Below are 21,837 nucleotides of genomic sequence, written 5' to 3' on the forward strand. Positions count from 1 at the left end.
AGAAAGTTATCCAACTAAAAAAAACTGAACTTTTCAAAATCTATACTCATCATAAAATTTGCTCTCTAGCTGTCTCTCGTCCCTCTCATCAAATTTTTACTGAGTACCCACTATGTGCCAGGCACTAGACAAAGCCCTCATGGGACTTAAAGCAATCCCTTCCCAACAGACTCCTAATATAAAGATCCCTTCACTCTAAACCAGCAATTTTTAAATTACTTGGTCTCAAGACCCCTTTACAGTCTTAAAAATTATGAGGATCCATGCCCAGCTGGTGTGGCTCAGTGGTTGAGTGTCGACCTATGGACCAGGAAGTCATGGTTCGATTCCCAGTCAGGGCACATGCCCAGGTTGCAGGCTCAATCTCCTGTGGGGGGCATGCAAGAGGCAGCCAATCAATGATGTCTCTCTCTCATAGTTGTTTCTTTCTATATATAGTTCTCCCTTCCTCGCTTTCTAAAAATAATCAATAAAAAATAAAGAATATTAGGATTATAATAAATAAAATAAGAATATAAGGGTTACAATATACACTTAAGTGAAAAATTTGCTCATAGGACAGAAGGGTTTAAAAGATATAATCCAAAATAGCAGTGAGTATCTCTAGGCAATAGAAATAAATGATTTTGTTGTTGTTTTTCTGGTTGCCTGTTATTTTCTAATTTTACAACAGTAAACATGTATTACTTGATATTATATGGGAATATAAAAGGAAAAATTAATCATTTTGCAATATATCCATATATAAAATCATGTTGTACACCTTATATTTATACAATGTTGTGTGTCAATTACATCTCAGATAGAGAAAACAGAGAGACTAGGGTTCATTTTCCAGTCATTTTAAGTCCACTTACAAAGACAAGGTCACACCTGGACTAACTGCCTGTTTTGTTTTATTTTCTAAAGATCAACCTACCAGCTTATGCATTATAATACTTCTGAAATGAAGTATTTATTACTCTCTACCAAAGACTAGCTCACTCAAAAAGAAATATATATCCTATTTCTTAGATAATAAGCCCACTAAAGAATAGCAGAGGAGGAATAAAAGCTGAGGGAGTGCCCCTAGATACTGTACCTGGTTTCTGGTTCCTGTCAATAAGAGGAAGAGTGCTATCATCATATGAATGACTGCTCTGGCTTCGAGATGCATTGTTTAGATTTACCTGGAGGCAAACATAAAATGCAATAATGTCAGAGTATTGAATTTACCCACATCTTATTCCCTAATGGGCACAGATCTTTAGATTCCTATTCCCAAATACAACTCTTATAAGAAGTAAATAAGGGTTAAGTAAATACCTACATAGTGAAACAAAATAGGATATTATGGCTTCTATCTGTGTTCCTGAACAGAAGATTACAAAGATACCAAACACTCATACTATCAGAAGACCTAGTCTGAGAAAATGGCAAACTCCATCAAAGGGCTGCTGCAGATTTGGGGAAAGTAAAAAAGGCCCCCATCCTTCATTGCCACTAGTATATACAGTGCTCTGTGACACAGAGGAAAACCAGAGCTATTTTGGCAGCAAATGAACTGTTGGCACCATTCACTTAGGGAGAGGAGCAAACCAAATAATTTCTTTACTACCAGTGACTAGGGTCAAAAGTACACTTAATGTGATAGTGAAAGAGAAGAAAAAGAAACCAAACAGAGCATTACCTGACATCGAGAAAAAAAGGTAAATGTCTCAGACCCTAAGAGTTACCCTACCTGAAAATCTGATTTCTTCCATCCTTCCTTTTCCAGTGGCTTCCGCAGTTCCTTATATCCCCAGATTGTCTGTAATACAAGTGCTGCTGCTCGAACTTCCTTTTCTGAGCGGTTCCTTTTGAGAAAAATAACACCACATGGAATTTGGATGTAAGACCAAGGAAGAAGCTAAGACCCTGTTCTCTCTAACATAATGTAACATATGAACATAAATGCCAAAATGGGTAAGATCAAGTCCTGTATTCTGTCCCAAAGAGGGACATACAAAAATATTTAATGGAAAAGTCTGTTATTAATTTATGAATCAAGATGGAGAACAGGGTAATTAATACCACTTCACATTTTACAGTAATTAATGGAAAATAACCGTAGAAGCAAAAAGGAAACGCTCCTTCCTAACAAATCCCCTCTACTCTTAAACTCTTCCCGTTGTAATTAAGTGTTAAGCTCACCCTGATTTGTTGATCAAGACCAGCTTTTCAATACCCTGTGTCTCTCGAAGCTTTTTGGCAGCCTCCAAGTTCTCAGCAATAACCTCATTGATGGTGTTCAAAATAGAGACCACAGTGTCCTCAGAGAAATTCTGGGAAGAGCTCTGTTGCCCACCTGGCAGATTCTTTACCAAGTTGGGAATAGCATGTTTACCTATAGCAGTGAGACAAAGGAATGTGTTTTTGAAGAATGAGCTGAGTCAGGTATAAAGAGCCTAACACAGCTCTTAATTGCAATGATCATATAAAGTATAGGTACTATCCCTATGAATCCATTGCATTCTCCTATAGGATTACCATATCAAAAGAGCCAAGGACCTGGAATAGCCATGGATTTATTTCCCTTACTATTTCTTTATTTACTCTTTCTTTTTTCAGTCACGTTGAAATAATGTGAATACTTATATCAAAAATGCTACACAGTCCTTCCAGATATTATAATGAAAACAGTATATTTAATATTATAATAGTTCAATAAAATATAATCATTATGAATTTAAAAAAAAACACACACACACACAAATATCTGGACTCTGCCACTTATGAGGTATTTTAACTTTGAGAATACTATTTAATTTACCTGACCTGGAGTTTCCTTATTCTATTAAAAAAAGAAAAAAAGAACCTTTTTAAAGTGCTGACAATCAAATGAGAACATACAGAAGTGCTTAACAAGGCCTACTAACAAAGTAAGTGCTTAAAAATAACAGCTGTGGCCCTGGCTGGATGGTTCAGTTGGTTGGAGCATCATCCCGTACACCAAAAGGCTGCAGGTTAGATCCCAGATTGGGCCACCAATCCATCGGGGAGGCAACCGATGGATGTTTCTCATGTCGATGTTTCTCTCTCTCTCCCTTCCTCTCTCTAAAATCAATAAACATATCCTGGGAAGAGGATTTAAAAATAAATAAATAATAGCTATTATTGTTCTATTTTTAGAGTCATCACTTCTTGTCTTTCTAAGAACCATTCAACTACAGTTGACCCTGAACAACATGGGGTTTGAACTCTGCAGATCCACTTACATGCAGATTTTTTAAAATAAATATTGTAAATGTATTTTCTCTTCCTTATGATTTCCTTAATAACATTTTCTTTTCTCCAGCTTACTTTGTGAGAATATAGTATATAATACATATAACATAGAAAACGTGTTAATCAACTGTTTATGTTATTGCTAAGGCATCCAGTCAAAAATAAGTTATTTAGTAGTTAAGTTCTTGGGGAGTCAAAAGATATATGTGGTTTTGACTGTGTGGGGCTGAGCACCCTGCGCTGTTCAAGGTCAATTGCATAACCCTCTGCTACCCTTGCATTCACAAACTATGAAGGGCTAGGATCCTTCCTCTCAATCATTTCAATAAATAAATTACTTAGCACCTGACGGATTAAAACACTGTACTAGATGCTGAGGGAATGGTTAACATCCTACTCCTTACCAATTAATTCTTTGTTGCGAGCATCCACGGCCAGATTTCTCAGAGCTCCAGATGCGGCTTTCACTACCCGCTCATGTTCATTGGTCAGGAGGTCAGCAATGGCAGAAAGAGCCTTCTCTTGACGCAGAGCAGAGCGGATGTATCGACCATACTAGAAGTAGCACATGGAGGTGGAAGAGATTACAAAAGGATGCAAACTAGTTATCTAAGTGCTCCCACCTCCAAATCCATTTTCTAAAAGGTACTCACTGTCCAGCGCCCAGCACACAAGTTCTGGATAGCCCCAGCTGATGCTTCTAGGATGGCAGGAGTCTTGCTCTCCTTGAGGAGTGAGATGTATATCCGAACCACCTCTGGCTGAAATAAAAGCTCATAGCCTACACAAGGACAAGGAAGCAGAGGATACTAATTAGTACCTACAAAGCAGGCTATGGCTGGTTGAAGTCCAGCCTTTATTCTGGACTGATGGGTTTGTGCTCCTATACTATTAGGCTCCCTCACTCACCTACCCACCCAACAGCAAACTCAGGGGCTTGATTCCACATCTCCTTAAGAATAATTAGTCCATGGTAAGAGCAGAACAGATATCAACTCATCATTTGCAACGTGTCTCTCCTCCTTCCTTGCCTCTTCTCTCCCACAGTTTACTTTGGCCTTGCTTGGCAGCCAGGCATGGGTAATTAGGGGTTTTATCTGCTCATTGATAGCACTCAGGGTTAAAAATTCCTCGTCTCAAATGAATTATTTCTAACTTGACCAAGTCATTCTTCCCACCTTTTCTGTGACTAAGTAAAAGGGCCTATTGTAGATTTAATGACATCTAAAAAATGTATATCCTGGAGAGCTGGGAATTTTGGATTCACTGTATGGATGAATGTAAAGATCCAAACTATGATAAAGAGGCTTCTTATAATAAGTAATGTTTAAGACCAAAGAACTACTGTGGCTACGTAGGGTACCCAAATTTCTAATCATACAAATCTTATCCTACCCTCAATAATGTGAATAGTTGCCATAACAAGCAAGTTACTGCTATACTATAGTTTCCCAATACTTTCATCACTTCAAATCCATAAATCAGAAAAGAAAGAATTGTAAACATATTGTATAGTCTAGTGTTCGGCTACCAAATAGTTATCTGTGGACTATGTTTATGAGACCCTTGGAAACTGAAAAGAAAAAATAACTTACCTCGAGCAGGACTAGTTCTTTTAGGGAAATCCACTGTGTCGTTTGCTGGAACTTCTGTGGGTTTTTTCCCTTTGGAAATTAAAAAAGGGGGGAGGGATACAAAGTTTAAGAAAGGGAAGAGTCCACCTGGTGCATTTTTTTTTTTTATTCTTTAGTCAAAATCTTTGAATCAGAGATGCATCAAGTTGCGGGGGGGGGGGGGGGATATCCAGCCCCCCAGCTTGTCCCAGCAGGGGGCTGTGCAGAAACAAGGACAGAAAACAGGCAGCAGAGAGGTAAGATAAGGATAACCACAGCTGTTGCTATTATCCTGAGTTCTAGTAACTGGGACTGCTGCCCAGAAATAGCATGCCATGGGCCATTAGCTCAGATGAGCTAAACTTGTTTCAGTGGTCTTCCTCAACTTAATTTTCCTACATGCATCCACAGGGAAGGGTTAGGCAAGGAAATACTAGGAAAGCTAAAACCAAAACATGCACATTAGAAATAGATAAGCACCTTAAAAGATTCCACTCACCTCTGGAGAACCACTCATCTTCCAGTGCATCACCCAAGGTGGAAAGCAGAGGGTAGAAATGAAGGAGGAAAAATGCAGGAGAGAGATGTCAACAGAATCATGAGCAAATAAGCAGGAAAGCAGAGGAAAAGAAAAACATGGGAAACACAAAGGAGGAATGGAGAGAAGGCCCCAAATTAGCTGAGTTCTCCTCCTTCACTGCCCCAATCATTGATACCACCATTACCACCACCACCACCACCACCACCACCACCACCACCACCACCACCACCACGACCACCTTCTTGAATAAAGCACACAACACAGGGGAAGCAGCAGCACAGCACAAGGACATACTTGACTGGGCAGATCCTATACTGCTCAGCAAGTATTTTGCAACTAAAGTTAAAAGCATTCCTTCCTTTCCTGGTCCTACATTAAAGAGCAAGAAGGAAAGAGCTAAGACTAACCTTTGCCCTTCTTGGCCCCAAAGCAACTGGCAGCATGTGGCCCCGTATTGTTGGCAACACTGGGAGGTGCCTCTTGGTAACGTTCTGCCTGTGGGATCTCCCGATGAACTTGATACGACAAGTTGCGAAGAAGGCAAACGCAGTTCTCCACAAGCTTGGGAACATAAGAGAAAAGGCTCGATGAGAAAAGAGAATGCCTATAGTGACTTCCTATAATTCAGATATTACAATACTGATCCAAAAAGCATAGTCCAATCCATCATCTCTAACAGCCTCTAAGTGCCCCAAGCTTCTCAAAATCCTTATAGCCCCTGGCTAATGGAATGACACATTTGGTGAATGGCACAAAACTTAGGGTCTTTTTCCTTAAGCTTTTTACTTTTTCCTACATAGAAAAATGAATAACCCTGGAAGTATGGCTAAAGAGCTTTAAAGTATAGAGGTGAAGAAAATTCTAAAAAACAGTTTTCTCCTAAAGTGAATACCCATTTTAGGGAGTAGGGGCTGGTTTAGGTATCTAATATTATTTAAAAGCCTGGAATGACAGGTCTGCATTTAAGGTACCTCATGGTTGTTTTAAGTGGAATTCACTCAGCCATTAACTTACCTTGCTGTCTGAATCTTTCTGCCCAATCTCAGCCTGAACAATGAAAATGAGGGCATCCACTAAACCATCACATTCCCGAAGTTTCCGTCGAGCTTCACTCCTCTCTGAGCTGACATTCCTAAGGGGAAACGGAGAGACGGCAAGATGATTCAGATCCAGAAATCCTCCCCTTAAGATCTCTCAACATCTACAAGTCTCCTCACTACCTTTTTTATAACAAATAGTGAATACCCCATAATAAGCAAGGCACTGCGACTGAAATTAAGTAAGACAGTCTCTGCTTTCAGGACATTTAGAACCAGGCCAGGGGCAGGGGGTAGAGAGGGTGTCAATAAAGTATACCAACCACAATAATTTAAGATGGAATAGATCAGCCATGGGCAAACTACGGCCCGCGGGCCGGATCCGGCTGTTCTATCCGGTTCTCTTGCTCTCCCCTCCGCTCCTTTACTTTGAATTTATATTAGTTCACACAAACACTCCATCCATGCTTTTGTTCCAGCCCTCTGGTCCAGTTTAAGAACCCATTGTGGCCCTCGTGTCAAAAAGTTTGCCCACCCCTGGAATAGATGCTTCTTCTTTAGAAGTACAAACAAAGAAAGGGGCAGAGCACATAGGAGTATATCCCAAAGAGAGAAAGAACATATTGTATCAATTATAGAATGTAAGAAGAAATCAGGGAAACCTTCAAAAAATAAAGGCACTTGAGTTTAGCCTCAAATGATAAATAAGGAGAGAAGGGCACTACAAACAGAAAAAAAAAAACAGATCTTCCTCACCCTACACCCCACCCTTCTAGGACTCTGTATTCTTTTTGTTGCATTGATCACAACCTGACCTGAAATACAGATAATTGAAAGCAGGGGCACAAACACAGGACTAGACAAGTGCCTAACATGTGGTAGGTACCGAACAAATGTTTACCACTTTAAATGAACAAAGTCAAAGAGGCACAGAAGTGAGGATATGTGGGAACAGCAAGTAACCAACATCATGGGTGTATGCGGTACACAAGGAAGTAGCAACAAAGGTAGAAAGATAGGTTGGAGTCATAGCCTGCAATATAGACAGAATGGAGGCAGAATGACAGGCTAAAGAATATGAACTTTCTTTTTAAAGAAATTTAAATTAGTCCTTAAAAATTCAATCTTCATACTCTCAAAGCCCTTGTGTTACCTAAGGCAGCCAGCTGTGTTGGTAAGCACTGACTCCCACTCAATATGGCGTGGCTTACAATCTTCGTTAGGTTCCCGCTCCCAGCCAGAATGCGGGATGATCACTTCGTCTGTCAAGGCATGCAGAGCATGGTCCACAATCTCCATTTTGATTGAGTCATGGGATGAGAGATTCCACAGGGTTCCTGGCAGAGACAACTCGTCAGACAGCTCTTCAACACCCAAAACATGCTTGAAGAATGCCAAAGAGAATCCCCTATTCCATCATTTGCAGTCTTCCCCAATGACTAAATACCTTGTAATGAATGATAGTCAAGTTTTTGTTTGTGACCCACAGTAAGAAATATATTTTTACATTATGGCTCAATACAAATACACATACTTTAAAACAGTTTAATAAAACAATTCTTATTATAATCAATGCTTTCTAAGATATCTACACCAGAGTTTCTCAACCGCTAGATTTTGGGGCCAGTTAATTCTTTGTTGTGGGGAGCTGCCTGTCCATTGTTAGATACTCAGCAGGATCTCTGGTCATTACTCATTAGCACTTTCCACCCCCATCCCACTACCAGTTATGACAATCAAAACTGTCTTCAGACTTTGCAATTGTCCTCTAAGGTGCAAGATTGCCCCCAATTGAAAACCAATCATTGTTGCAATTTCCTTCCTTCTTTTCTCTTGGAATGCTGCCTGTGATCTACAAATTGTGTTCAATAGACACTAACAAATCACAACCCACAATCTGAAAAATCACTCTTCTAAAGAAAGGACCACAAGCTCAAATGTCTACACATGCCGGAAAGGTGAGTCAGGATAAGCAGATATTTAAAAGAAATTGTAAGAACATGAACAAATGGCAATGATACTCAGCTTCAATGTTTATGCAACAACTCATGGCAGTAGTTGGTCAGAACAACAGAATGTGTTGGGAATTATTGCAAACTAGAGAACACATACCTCAATCAGCACAGACCAACTACTGTCAGGTAGTAAAATAGATCCAATGATACCAAGAAGTTCTTGCACATTGTTAACAAAAGCCAAGAATCTGGGAATTTTAAGTGAAATCTTCTGAATTTTAAACATTAGCAACAAATTCTTTAAAATTTTTAAAACCCTGCATGACCCAAACAAACCTGTGAGATGAATTTGACCCTAAGGCCATTAGTTCACAACCTTTAATCAAAAGTAAAAAGGACTGGAAATCCTTCTAGCACTCAATATCTCCAGAGGTAACAGTGACCCTAACCTAGCAGTTTCCCTTAGACTTAGACCTAGCTTACCAGTAATGACTTCAGTGAGGTCCACATCACGAGCCTTACGGAGCAACCGCACAAGGGCAGGAACACCATCACAGTTTTTTATGGCGATCTTGTTATCCTGGTCCCGCCCAAAAGAGATATTCTTGAGAGCCCCACAGGCTCCAAGGTGCACTTCCTTTTTGGGGTGGTCTAACAATCCCACCAGTACTGGGATGCCCTTGAGCTTCCGGACGTCAGTCTTCACCTTGTCGTTGCGATAGCACAAATGTTGCAGGTATGCAGCTGCATTGGACTTGACAGCATCCAAGCGGAATCCTAGCATGGCTATCACCTCCGGCAGCTCTGGCTGTCTCCAATTGGGGGGTGGAGGCCCTCCCTTGCGCAGGCTATCCAAGCTTGCTAAACTTCCTCGTTCATGCTGGGCCAAAGGAGCCCAATAGTACTGGTCTGAGGGCACCTCCTCACCAATCATGTCTTCATAGCTCCTGCAGTGTTGGAAGAACCAAGAGGAAAAAGGGATATATCAAGCAGGTTTCCCGAGTGTTCCCATTACCTCCTCTTCTTCATGGTAGGAGTAACCCCAATTCTAGTACACTAGATCTTATCTCTACTTTGCATAAATGATATATCGATCAATTTTTCTTAATGAGATAAAGTAATAATTTTAAAGGCATCTCCAACTAGATTAAAACTATCTTTTTTTTTTTCCTGTGAAGTTAACAAGCATTCAGAGACGTTAATCACAAAACAAGATCCAAATCCTGCTTAGCAGTGAATGTTACCCGACAGCTTAACTTCTCTGGATAGACTGAAATGAAGCTTCAGACAGCAGTTAACCAAAGCAACTGACTCAACGCCACAGTGAAGTCAGCAAACAATGCCTGAGAACACTTATTATAAGCCCATAACTAAATAGGAAATGAGGCATTTACACACAGGAAATAGCTAGTGGGATCTGATTTGATTCCCATTCAGGGCACAAGTCCAGGTTGCAGGTTCGATCCCCAGTAAGGAACCTGCATAAGGCAGCTGATCAATGTTTCTCTCTCATCTGTTTCTATCTCCCTTCCCCCCTCTCTAAAATCAATCCTATCTAATAAAAGAATAATATGCAAAGTAACCATCACTCTGCTACACCCACAAGCCACACCCACAAGCCAATCAGGAGTGAATATGCAAATAAACCCAACCAAGATGGCTATGGCCACAGAGAGCAGGAGGAAGGCTGGGGTTTCCCCGGCAATGGAGGAAGCCAAGCTTTCTGCCTGCCCTTGCTGGCCTAGGCCTCCACTCAAGGCTACAAAGTTTCAATGATAGAAGATACATAAATCCAAACAGAAATGGCGGCAGCCACGGAGCTGGAAAGAGCAGGAGGCTAGGGTTGCCCCTGGCGATAGAGGAAGCCAAGCTTTCTGCATACCCTGGCCGGCCCAGGCCTTGCTTAAGGCTACAAAGTTTCAATTATAGAAGATACATAAATCCCAACAGAAATGGCTGCCGCCACGGAGCAAGCAGAAGGCTTGGCTCCGCTCCAGGCTACAAGTTTCAATTGTAGAAGATAAATAAACCCCAGATACCAGAGCCTCCGCTTGGGTCGCCAGGGGGAGTCGCCAGCCTGCAAACCACCACAGGCCCCTCACCCAGGCCGCCCCACGCCCCAAGGGAACCCCCACCCTGATCCGGGACACCCTTCAGGGCAAACCAGCTGGCCCCCAACCATGCACCAGGCCTCTATCCTATCTAATAAAAGAGTAATATGCAGATTGACCATCACTCCAACACACAAGATGGCTGCCCCCATGTGGTCAAAGATCCTGCCCCCATGTGGACACAAGATGGCCACCACAAGATGGCCAGCAAGGGAGGATAGTTGGGAGGGACCAGGCCTGCAAGGGAGGGCAGTTGTGGGAGATCAGGCCAGCAGGGGAGGGCAGTTGGGAGGGACCAGGCCTGCAAGGGAGGGCAGTTGGGGGCGATCAAGCCTGCAGGGGAGGGCAGTTGGGGGCGATCAAGCCTGCAGGGGAGGGCAGTTAGGGGTGACCAAGCCAGCAGAGGAGGGAAGTTGGGGGCGACCAGGCCTGCAGGGAAAAGGCAGTTGGGAGGGACCCAGGCCTGCAGGGGAGAGCAGTTGGGGGGACCAGGCCTGCAGGGGAGGGCAGTTAGGGGAAAACAGGCTGGCAGGGGAGCAGTTAGGCATCAATTAGGCTGGCAGGGGAGTGGTTAGGGGGTGATCAGGCTGGCAGGCAGAAGCGGTTAGGGGCAATCAGGAAGGCAGGCAGGCGAGCAGTTGGGAGCCAGCAGTCCTGGATTGTGAGAGGGATGTCCAACTGCCCGTATAAGCCCGATCCCAGTGGGATCGGGCCTAAACGGGCAGTCGGACATCCCTCGAGGGGTCCCAGATTGTAGAGGGTGCAGGCTGGGCTGAGGGACACCCCCCCGCCCCGTGCACGAATTTCGTGCACCTCTAGTAAAAACATATTTTTTAAAAAAACAGTATAAAGACAATACCTCCAATTCTGTTAAAATAGAGACTACTGATCACTATCACATTTTAGATACCCAGTCACTAAGAAAAAGAACACAGACAAAGCAATTGAAGATAGAGAAATTATTATTCCTATTTCAGTACTAACAACAACCACTAGAGGGTGAGTCTGCCACACTATCATTTATTCATAACCACCAGGAAGGAATAGACCCATTATCTGTTGAGCTCATCTCACACTGTGGCTCCCACAGGAGAGAGGAGAATCTATTGTGTGGAACTCTCCAAATAAGCACACAGTTTGTTCCACAAAACCACTCCCACTGTCACCAAACCCTCAAGGTTAGCCTAAGCAGAGGGCCTTATAGCTGCAACATCAACCACTCAACAGTAATTTAGATGAACAAAGCATTTAATAAAAAAGCACTCGTTTTTAATGTCATTGAAACAAAATGAACAGGTTATATAGCTAAATTTCTAAAGTAGGCTACTAAACAGTATATTATTAAGATTCCATTTCAGTAGGGGAAAAATAAAGTCAGAGTCTGTTTACATGTATAGAAAAAAGAACTCAAAGGAAAAATGCACCGAAGTGTTAACAGTAAGTCTTTATTAGTGTAACAGTAAGTCTTTATTAGTATGCTTTTCTGTGTTTTTTCTCGTTTTGGAGTGAGCATGCTTAATTTTTATTATTATTTTAATATAAGTAATTACAATAACCACAATTTTGGTCATTCAAGAAATAGGTCCTTCTTTTTTTTTTTAAATATGTTTTTATTGATTTCAGAGAGAAAGGGAGAGGGAGAGAGAAACATCAATGATGAGAGAGAACCACTGATCGGTTGCCTCCTGCCACTGGGGATCAAGCCAGCCACCTGGGCACGTGCCCTTGACCAGAATCGAACCTGGGACCCTTCAGTCCACAGGCCAACACTCCATCCACTGAGCCAAACCGGCTAGGGCAGAGGTAGGTCCTTCTTTACAAGCAGTGGATCATGACATTCTTTCCTTTGTTTTACCAATAACAAGGCTGTGTCCAGAGAGATTAAATGACTTGCTCGAGGCTACAGAGCCAGTGGCAAAGGTACAACTAGAACTAAAATTTTCTGGTTCACTGCTTTTTCCACTAATCATTATGCCTTACTGTTTTTGTTTGACCTTGTATTACTCTCCTAGGCCCGGAACAGGAAGCTACAAATGTTCTTTCTAGTCAAGCAGGTTTCCAAGTCCAGTGCCACCCTGGAACAAACCCAAGAACCAGGCCCAAAATCCTCTCTATGTCAACTGTCACAACAAGGGACAGCAGAGAATGACCTGGTCACCCACACCCACCTAGGCCCAATCACTCTACTAATGAGGAAGTCAGAAAAAGTAGACTTGTCAGTAATCAGTAATCAGAAGGAGCCAACACCCTGGGCAGACTCCTTAGGTGATAGCTGTTATCAACCATTGCTCCAGCTGAGGTCTGCTGCCCCACCCCCTACCCCCAGCCCACCCCCACACCCAAGAATAAAAGGTGAGTCACATGGGAATTGGATTAGAAGTCCAAGTTACCTGAAAGGGGAGTGACTAGGGTTTAGATAATGGGGCCCTGGGACCAACCCAGTTCACTGTTAACCAAAGCTACCTAATATGAGGAAAGTGAGCACCAAGGCATTTTTTTAGAAGGTCATGACCTCATACAGAAATTCAGCAACAGCTGCTAGGCTATACTTACCATCAAGATATCCACAAATCTTCTCCCCTACTTCTTAATTCCCTTTAACTGGAAAACACTGTCTCTGATTTATTCTAAAGCAGGACTGGCATCTCATGGGCCAAACCTGTTCTTGTACAGCCCCAGAACTACAAATGGTGTTTACATTTAAAAGATTGTAAAAAGAACACCACCTCGCCCAGCCAGCATAGTTCAGTGGTTAAGTATCGACCTATGAACCAGGTGGTCAGTGGTCAGTGGTCACAGTTCGATTCCCCATCAGGGCACATGCCTGGGTTGAGGGCTCGATCCCCAGTGTGGGGCGTGCAGGAGGTAGCCGATCAATGATTCTCTCTCTTCCTCCCTCTCTGAAATCAATAAAAATATATATTTTTTAAAAAAGAACACCACCACAATAACAATATACAACAAAAATTACAAAGATTTGTTTTTAACTTAAGACTAAAACCACAACAGAGAAGGTTTTGTACCTGTCTATTCTGACCCTGAAAGCCTAAAACCCTTAACTCTGTTCTTAATAACAAACCAGAAGCTGAAGAAATTCAGAAACAAGTGAATATTCCCTAGCCCCAGGCACCAGGCTCCTTTGTGGTGCTCCCTATCACCAAAGGGGGGCAGATGTTAGAGAGAAATACAGAAACTCTTGGCGAGAAGCAAGGGCCACAGTTTAGGACATAGACCAATAATCATCACAAGTTGTTCTTTATCATTAGAATATGTAACTTTTAAAAGAGAAAAAAAAGCAAGTCGATACTTATTTAAATCAGAAAAGGGAAGAACAGGGTGGACTTCCACTAGAAAAAGCAAAGGAAAGGAGACCATAAGGTAATAAGAGAAAGGAAGTGCTATCTTTTCCTTCCCCTTTTCTTGCCTACCTGAGGCGTCGGCGAGGGTCAGAGGGGGTCCCAGTCCGACGGGCAGTGCCATAATCAGACATCATGCCGTAATCCAGGTCATCGTAGCCCATGCTACGTTGGTCATCTTCTAGACCATAAGGCTCTGGATGAAAGCGATGCAAATCTACGCTGCTCCCACCTACCCGAACCTGGGGCTGTGGCCCATAGACATCCTGTCTACTAGGTGCCCGGTAACCTTCCATGCTGGGCCTATACCGTTCCTCAATGCGGGTCACCCGGGACAGACTGCCATAGTTGTCACTGCTACTTGGATAACCATCTTCATAGTGGCGGCTATATCCATCAGGAGGGTAGTGGAAGTTCCTGGGAAGGGTAGCAGTGCCTGCTTGCCCCACGTAGGGACCAGGTCCCCCATTGCCATTCTTACGGAAGTCACGACCCAGTGTCTGGATATAGTTGTTAGAAACTGATGAAGGATCAACAGGAAGTCCATCTGGTCCCATAGGGATTGGCTGTACTGTCCGTGTTGTCACAGTCTTTACTACTTTCTTGACCTTTAGGTAAGAAAAAAGAAAAATTAATGAAGCCCTGGCCAGCATAGCTCAATATGTAGAAGCATCGTCCCGTACACCAAGAGGTCTCAGGTTGTGGGTTCGATCCCTGACCCAATCAGGGCAAAGGCAGGAGGCAACCAACCAGTGTTTCTCACATGGTTGTTTCTTTTACTTTTCTTTTTTTTTAAATATATTTTTATTGATTTCAGAGAGGAAGGGAGAGGGAGAGACAGAAACATCAATGATGAAAGAGAACCATTGACCGGCTGCCTCCCGCACGCCCCCTACCGGGGATCGAGCCCACAACCCATGCATATGCCCTTGACCGGAATCGAACCCGCGACCCTTCAGTCTGCAGGTCAACGCTCTATCCACTGAGCCAAGCCGGCCAGGGCTCACATGGATGTTTCTTTACCTCTCCCTCTCTCTCTCCCCAACCCCTCTCTCTAAAAAAAAAATAAAAAAAAATATTAATGAAAATGTCCTCAGGATGAGGATTTAAAGAAAAATTAATGAAGTGTAGAATATAAGTTTAAATTCTAAACTACTCTAAGCAAAGAAAGAAACCCCTATCTCCAGCTCACTTTACATAGAAATGCCTTACAACCACCATTTATCCTTCTCCCCACCTTATAGGAAGTCCCCAGACAGGCAAACTGCCCTTGCAGTAAGTATGCCAATAAGGATAGCTACTGTAGATCTTGATACACCTTCTCTCTTCTCCACTCCATTCCATTTTCCCATATCTCACCTATCTTCTATGTCTGGACAGAGATCACTTTCGCTTTCACTACAGATCAGTGGCCCTTTGCCCACCTTAATTAAGTGCTTAACCCCTCCCCTCTAATAGAAACCATAGGAAGACCTCATACAAATCCCAGACCTTATAAATCTTAGCTTACTGTGGTCTCTGTGCGGCGAGTGGTTCCATCATCCGAGGTTTCCACAGAAACAACAGACATGGCTCCCTCAGGGTCTTCCTCCGTATAGGTCTCCACAATCTGCCCTGGCTCCTGCATCCTGGGGATGGTGCTATAGAGAAGGTGACTGTGATCCTATAGAAAAGAGAAAAAAGAAAAGAGTTACTATTAAGCCATATATAGTAACAATCCATCCCAATGAGGAGTACTGTCTCCTGAAGACAGAGACTCCTAATGCATCTTCTATGGGCCCCAGGACTTTAGAGCGGTGGCTGTCCCCATCTTTTGAACTTGTACAGAAAGACAGGAGATGTAATTTCCCAGTTCTAACAAGAACTTTTAAGATTAACCAGAAAAATCTCAATAAGAGCCATCTTCTGACTAACTCTGTTACCCTTCAGGTATTGCCTACGGCCCAAGACCAGCCAGAGTATAGGTAAGATTTTCTACAAAGTAGATGCACACCCATTCTAGAAAGGGGATACAGTAATTGAGGGATCAAATACTGGATCAATGGTCATTAAAATTCATTCCAAAATAAAAACTACATATATTCTTTGAAGCTCCACTGTTTTATTTTCCTAAATAGAAGAAACCAATTAATGGGTGCTTACAGTGTGCCAGGCACTTAACAAGACACCAATATGCTCTTATAGGCTGGGGAAGTATGAAGATACACATGATGCAACCCAGACCTTAAACCCAAAGAATTACCTGGGGTCCGTTGAGTTTCAGATCTGAAAATTTCTGTCGCTCAAGGTCAGCATCGCCCACAAACCGGCCGTTCTGAAACATAGCCCAAAGAAGACAATTCATTTCGTGGCCTTCCTTTGCTCTATCAAACACAAATGATCTTTTTTCCAAACAGAAAAAGGGCTTTCAAGAAGGTATTTGTGGCCTGGAGTCCTTCTGTCAGTACTCATAAAAGAACCACATCACTCCTCAGTCTTAGCACTTTCTCAAAATTGGAATCAGACCTGGAACTCTGGCAGACTGGGTCTCTGGAACATAAGAATGCAAGCTCCATGAGGGCAGACAGTTTGGGGGAATGAGGTCGCCAGTTCTGTTTAATAATGTACCCCCTTGTGCCTTGAACAGTGCCTGGCACATAATAGGCACTTAAACTACTTGCCAAATAAATAGCAGAGACTTAGATAAGTTTCCCAGAACACTATCTTTTTGGAAAGCCATACGACTATAAGGAAAGTTGGAAAAGTTAGGTTGGGGAGTTTCCATAAGCCTTCTTTATTGCTCTACTACTACTGAAAACTCCCATACCAGGCAGCTTTTTAAAGAAAGAAGCAAGAGCTATGAGTATCCCTTTCCAAATAGGAAGAAAACAAGTACCCCCAACTCCCCTCAAGCAAACAGATGTCTCAACATCTTCATCATCAATTATTAAAGCCACAGAACACATTAAAAAATGTCACCCTTACATTGTTCCGTCTTAAACAGCAGGAAATAGACTATTGACATTATACTACATAAAAATACACTTGACTGCTCCTCTTCCAATATAGTACAGTGAGATCCAGCCACCTTAGGAGACTCCTCCCCCACCCTACTCCCATTACATAGAGTGTGTAATGCTGTAGGGAGAGGAAGTTAAACATTATTTTCAGGAAGAAGGAAGGGTGTGGTTTCATTGCTGAGCAGAAGTTAAAAATAAAAGAGAGAGACGGGGAAACTATATACTATAAATCCTGGAATTCCCCACCACCTCCAAGCCTGAGCAATCTTACTCTCCCCTTTCAATATACGCCTCTCATCCCTAACCCTCTATTCTGGTGTTTATAAAAATTCTAGGAATGTTACAAACATACTGCCTCCAAATTCCTGACCATCCCCCAATAGGAATTCTGTCTTCTCTGTCTTAAAACTAATTAAGAAACCAGTAAAAAGGGCTACTGAAGCATGAGCACTGTTCTTAGTTCCCATCAGAGATCTCTTAAGATGCAGTCTATCAGGCAATGCCTAGAGATTACTTACACTTACACACACACACAAAAAAAAACCTCAGACAGATTACATCATAGCAAAGTCAGACTAGAGAAATTGTAAGAAACACAAGATACTTCTTATTTCTAACACCAACTCTCCCAAGTCACATCACAGAGCCAGCCAACCCAGAGACCACTGGCTCCTGTGGCTATCTGGGTTAAACTAGAGCATGATGCTCCCTCTCCAACTCTAACCAACAAAATTAACAATGACCCCTTCCTCCAAGACATGATATGCACAGCCAACAAAAAGAGCACACAAGAACAATATGGAACAGGAATACACAATTTATGGACAGTGCCACACCTCCTGAGTACATACTGTTCCCTGAAGGAGACTGAATTGGAGTTGAGAGTACAGGGTGCCCAACTTCCCTGACCACAAGCAAGCATTTACCTTCCTGAATTTCTGATACCAAGGGGGAGGGATAGGAGATCAGAGAAAACAGAAGTAACCTGAGTACAACTCCAAACTATATGATCTTCTATTATTAGAAGTGCATACCAGCCCAGCTGGTGTGGCTCAGTGATTGAGCATCAACCTATGAACCAGTAGGTCACCGGATGATTCCTCGTCAGGGCATATGCCCACGGTTGCAATTCCCAGTGGGGAGTGTGCAGGAGTTAGCCAATCGATGTTTCTCTCTCATCTACATTTCTATCTCTCTCTCCCTCTCTCTTCCTCTCTCTCTTAAGTCAATAAAACTTTTTTTTTTTCATTGAATTGCATACCAACCCAGAAATCCCACTCCAGCAAAACTGGAAATCAGGTGGATGCTTCTAGAGATAAATGCACCCAACTCAGCACAGCAGCAACATATTCCCTATCTCTTAATCAGTATTTGTTTTCCTTGTAAAGATTCAGCATAAAACATCGGCTCTGGGAAGCCCGTCACCATGAGGAAAGTAGTTTCCCAAGAAGAATCACAGCCTCTCTATGACCAGGCCGAAGTCCTACCTGCAGGTCTGATGGAGAGAGGGGTTACCTGATGCCGGCGGGTGAGGGTGCCGTTGGCCATGAGTGGGTTGGCATCTTGTGGCGAGACCCGGACGCGTTCCAGTTGCGCCGAGACGTGGCGCCGTTCCTCCTCCAGCGCCCGGGTCAGCTTCTCAAACTGGGCCTCTTGTTCCTTCACAGAGGCTAAGATGCTGGCGGTCGACTCCACCTCTGAGTCGTCCATGAAGGTAAGGGGCAGAGCCGCAGCAGGGCAGGGTAAAAAGGAAGGTGGAACACAGAGGGAGGAGGAAGGAGGGAGAAGGCCCCCCTCACTTCACACTACCAGGGAGAAAGTAAGAGAGAGGAGAGAAAAGGTCACAGGTCAGAGTAGACAGATGAATTATTCATCCCAGAGCCAAAGATGCCCTCTTGTGGTTTTTACTGCAGTGCAGAAAGCAAGCCACCACCAAGTCTGAGAACCCATCACCAGTGTCTGCTCAAGCAGGATCCTTTGCCCATTACCCCCTTTAATACCCCTCCAGAAATAACTACTGAAAGGTAAGGTACAACTAGATCCCAGTCTCTACACTGTTGGTAGGAGAGGAAGAATGTGGCTAAGTGCTGTAGTCATGACATGAGATTAAAATTATATTCTTTTTCCCTGGAAAATTTTGCTGGCATCAACTTAATGGAAGTTGTACAAACAATCACTGTTGTGAAGGGACAAGCCACTTCTAGAGATAAAGGGACAGTTACAAATCTTACTTAAAATCTCACCCAAAACTGAACACTGAAACTGCTGCATTGGTGGCAAAATATACTAAATGAATATGCTAATTAAGACCAATAAAAAATGAAGTATAGAAAAAACTTCCCACCAACAAAGCTGGGAAACAAAATTAAGGCCCTCATATTTAATACATTTATGAGGGAGGCTTTCTACTTTTCAAAACTATACTACAGCACTGGGGGCAAAACATGTGCCTTGGCTAACAGAGACAAGAAAGCAAGAGAGCCACCAAAAAAACCTCTTGTGTAAAAAGGCACAATTTTCAGTGTCCTTCAGCTCTTGTGGAAGAAAAGAAACATTAGGCTCAAACTAGGAAACCATCCCTCAGAGTAGTTCATATTGTAATCTCAGACAAGCAATGCCTAGAACTTCCTACACCCCTGTTATCCAGCAGAAGCTCTAAACAGACTATATTTTTACCTCTTTACTTATCCTAAACTCTAGGTAATATCAAAACATCTACAAAGTTTATATGTACTACTTATAAAATAAATGACAGTTAAATAGAAATGAAGAGTTTCCCATACCATATGACATAAACTGCAAGCTGGCTAGTAAATGGAGGGGCATTGTAGTCATACTGTTGGGCTTAATGGGGTTTCTCTCTTGCATGCTGGTTATGGCAGACTTTATGGCCATCCAAAATATACCATGTTGAAAGGCAGATTTTAGAATAAATCCTCTCCCCTATCCCCCACCCTCTCATCAACCCCTAAAAAAAAAGGCACTTAAATGTTTTATTCTTAATAAACATATTTCCATACACACCTGTTAAGAGAAGGTCGTAATTGATTGTTTTAACACAGAGAACAGCCCAGTCTAGATTCGAAAAATCATGGGAGAAGCATCCCAGCCACCACAGCAAGGAGGAAGCAGGAAGGAGAGAGCTGCAGAAATATTTGGAGGAAAAATGGAAATGAGAGAAGAAATAAACATACCCAATGCATTAAAAAATAAAAAGAGCATGGGCAGGTACTGGGAGAAAGACAATCTGGGAATGAAAGGGAATAACTGAAAATATGACTGGGAATTGCTTGATGTGACAAACGTCCTTTGGACTTTGCTCTGTTTTCAGATACCTGGACCTTGGATGTAGCTTTCATTAAAACCTGGATCCTATTGTCATATCAGAGGTTCCTCTACTTGTACTTATATACAGAATCAGGAGCAGGTTATAATATGAATGAAAACTCACTTACCCCCTGTTCCAGCAACCAAATTGGAAAGAAAAAAAGAAAAAACGCTGTTGGAATGCCCTTCCCCCTCCCAAGACAGAAACCTCAAAGCCCAGTCCCAGCATGCCCACAAAGATATTGAGAAACCAGTGCAATAGTATAGTAGGGAAGACATGTGGAGACTAGCCTAGGCTTTGCTTCAGTTCCCTTTCCCACGCTCTCCAGAGCCCCACCAAGCACACTTGGGTCTCTTTGCTTTAGAATACAAGCATACCTCAGAGATACTGCAGTTCAGGTCCAGATCTCTGCAATAAAGCAAGTTGTATGTAATCTTTTTGCTGGTGGAGGATCTTGGCTTCCATTTGTGAAAAACACAGTATCTGTGAAGTGCAATAAAATGAGGTATGCCTGTATATGGAGCATTCAGCAAGCAAGAGTACCCAGAGTAACTGATAAATGGGTGCCGAATAAACTCCCTATTTAAGTTTCCATCACTACGACTTCTTCCAGTGGATCCAGTCCCTAAATCCAAGAATGTGGTAGCCCTTTTCTAAATTCCTCCCACTTCCAGTTCTGGGCTCCCACAATCACTTATCAACTTCTGTTCTTTTCATTCCAAAGCCCAGTGTTACTTTTTCATATTCTCACCCTATATTCCAACAGTATACTCAAATGGCTTTAATAAGTACCCTTATTTTTTTAAAATGTTGCTCCCTTTTCATCTCCATTTCTTCATTTTAAGCACTTGCCATATCCGCTATTACAATGACCTATGAACCTTCCACACCAAGAGGACTCGAGTTCCGGATTCTTCCAGTTCTGGGTTTCAACAGGGCCTGAACTGCAGTTACCACTCTGGCAGCCTCTACCCTGTAATTTTCTTTGCTAATAAAAGCTCAAACTACCACTACTATGGGGTATACAGTGACAACACTCCCCACTACACAGATAAATAGTCTGTCACCCTGTCATAAATGGCCACTTTTTGCCCTCACAACTTTAATTCAATAAAGGGAGTTAGGAAGAATAGTAGGAAAACTACTCAGGGCTCTAAGTCAGGAAGCAGTATCTTTTCCTAGCTTCAAGGCTTTAAAAGCTGACCACTTGACTATAATTTGGAGAGGAGGACAGCATAGTTAAGTAGAAAGAAATCAGATTTCCTAGACATAGAGAAATTTTCTGCCTGAAAGAGAGTAGAAGCAGAGGCTGTGTAGGACCAGAATAGGGCTCAGAAGTCTGGTCCCAGTCCTGGCTCTGCCACTAGCCAACAATGGCAGCAGGTCACTGCCATGTTCTCAGTAAAATCCCAATACCACTAGCCCAGTTTAACTCAGAGTTGCTGTAGGATAAGGTGAGATAATGTATGTCATACAAATATGAGGTATTAAGTTGTTTCAAGAGCTAGTTTCTATCTTCCCATTACATTACTTAATGGTAATGCCTCAGCCCAAAAGTATTTTGTGAACTAGTAGGTAAAAATAATTGAATCAAGAACATAACTGGGTTCTAAGGAGTGAATAAGCTTGTTTTCCCACTCCAACTCTATTT

At 42.5% G+C, this 21,837-nt stretch overlaps 1 protein-coding gene across 3 annotated transcripts in view; it reads right to left on the reverse strand.

Annotated features, from left to right (window-relative positions):
* CTNND1 (catenin delta 1) overlaps positions 1 to 21,837 on the reverse strand; it is a 48,117-nt gene that overhangs the window by 3,970 nt on the left and 22,310 nt on the right. Inside the window, exons 2-17 of one of the 3 annotated variants that reach the window (XM_080688181.1) lie at positions 19,883 to 20,001; positions 18,374 to 18,663; positions 16,102 to 16,173; positions 15,370 to 15,522; positions 13,932 to 14,467; positions 8,876 to 9,339; positions 7,591 to 7,774; positions 6,415 to 6,532; positions 5,808 to 5,961; positions 5,359 to 5,376; positions 4,842 to 4,910; positions 3,900 to 4,027; positions 3,651 to 3,801; positions 2,173 to 2,365; positions 1,721 to 1,835; positions 1,082 to 1,169 (exon numbers count right to left, since the gene is read on the reverse strand). In XM_080688181.1, coding sequence (XP_080544307.1) covers positions 1,082 to 1,169; positions 1,721 to 1,835; positions 2,173 to 2,365; positions 3,651 to 3,801; positions 3,900 to 4,027; positions 4,842 to 4,910; positions 5,359 to 5,376; positions 5,808 to 5,961; positions 6,415 to 6,532; positions 7,591 to 7,774; positions 8,876 to 9,339; positions 13,932 to 14,467; positions 15,370 to 15,522; positions 16,102 to 16,173; positions 18,374 to 18,568 — 2,638 coding nt within the window. In that variant the 5' untranslated portion in view covers positions 18,569 to 18,663; positions 19,883 to 20,001. The remainder of the gene's footprint in view (positions 1 to 1,081; positions 1,170 to 1,720; positions 1,836 to 2,172; positions 2,366 to 3,650; positions 3,802 to 3,899; positions 4,028 to 4,841; positions 4,911 to 5,358; positions 5,377 to 5,807; positions 5,962 to 6,414; positions 6,533 to 7,590; positions 7,775 to 8,875; positions 9,340 to 13,931; positions 14,468 to 15,369; positions 15,523 to 16,101; positions 16,174 to 18,373; positions 18,664 to 19,882; positions 20,002 to 21,837) is intronic. The other 2 variants (XM_080688182.1, XM_080688183.1) reach the window with 2 other exon arrangements.

Source organism: Plecotus auritus (assembly GCF_963455305.1).
Source record: "Plecotus auritus genome assembly, chromosome: 9".
NCBI lineage: Eukaryota > Metazoa > Chordata > Mammalia > Chiroptera > Vespertilionidae > Plecotus > Plecotus auritus.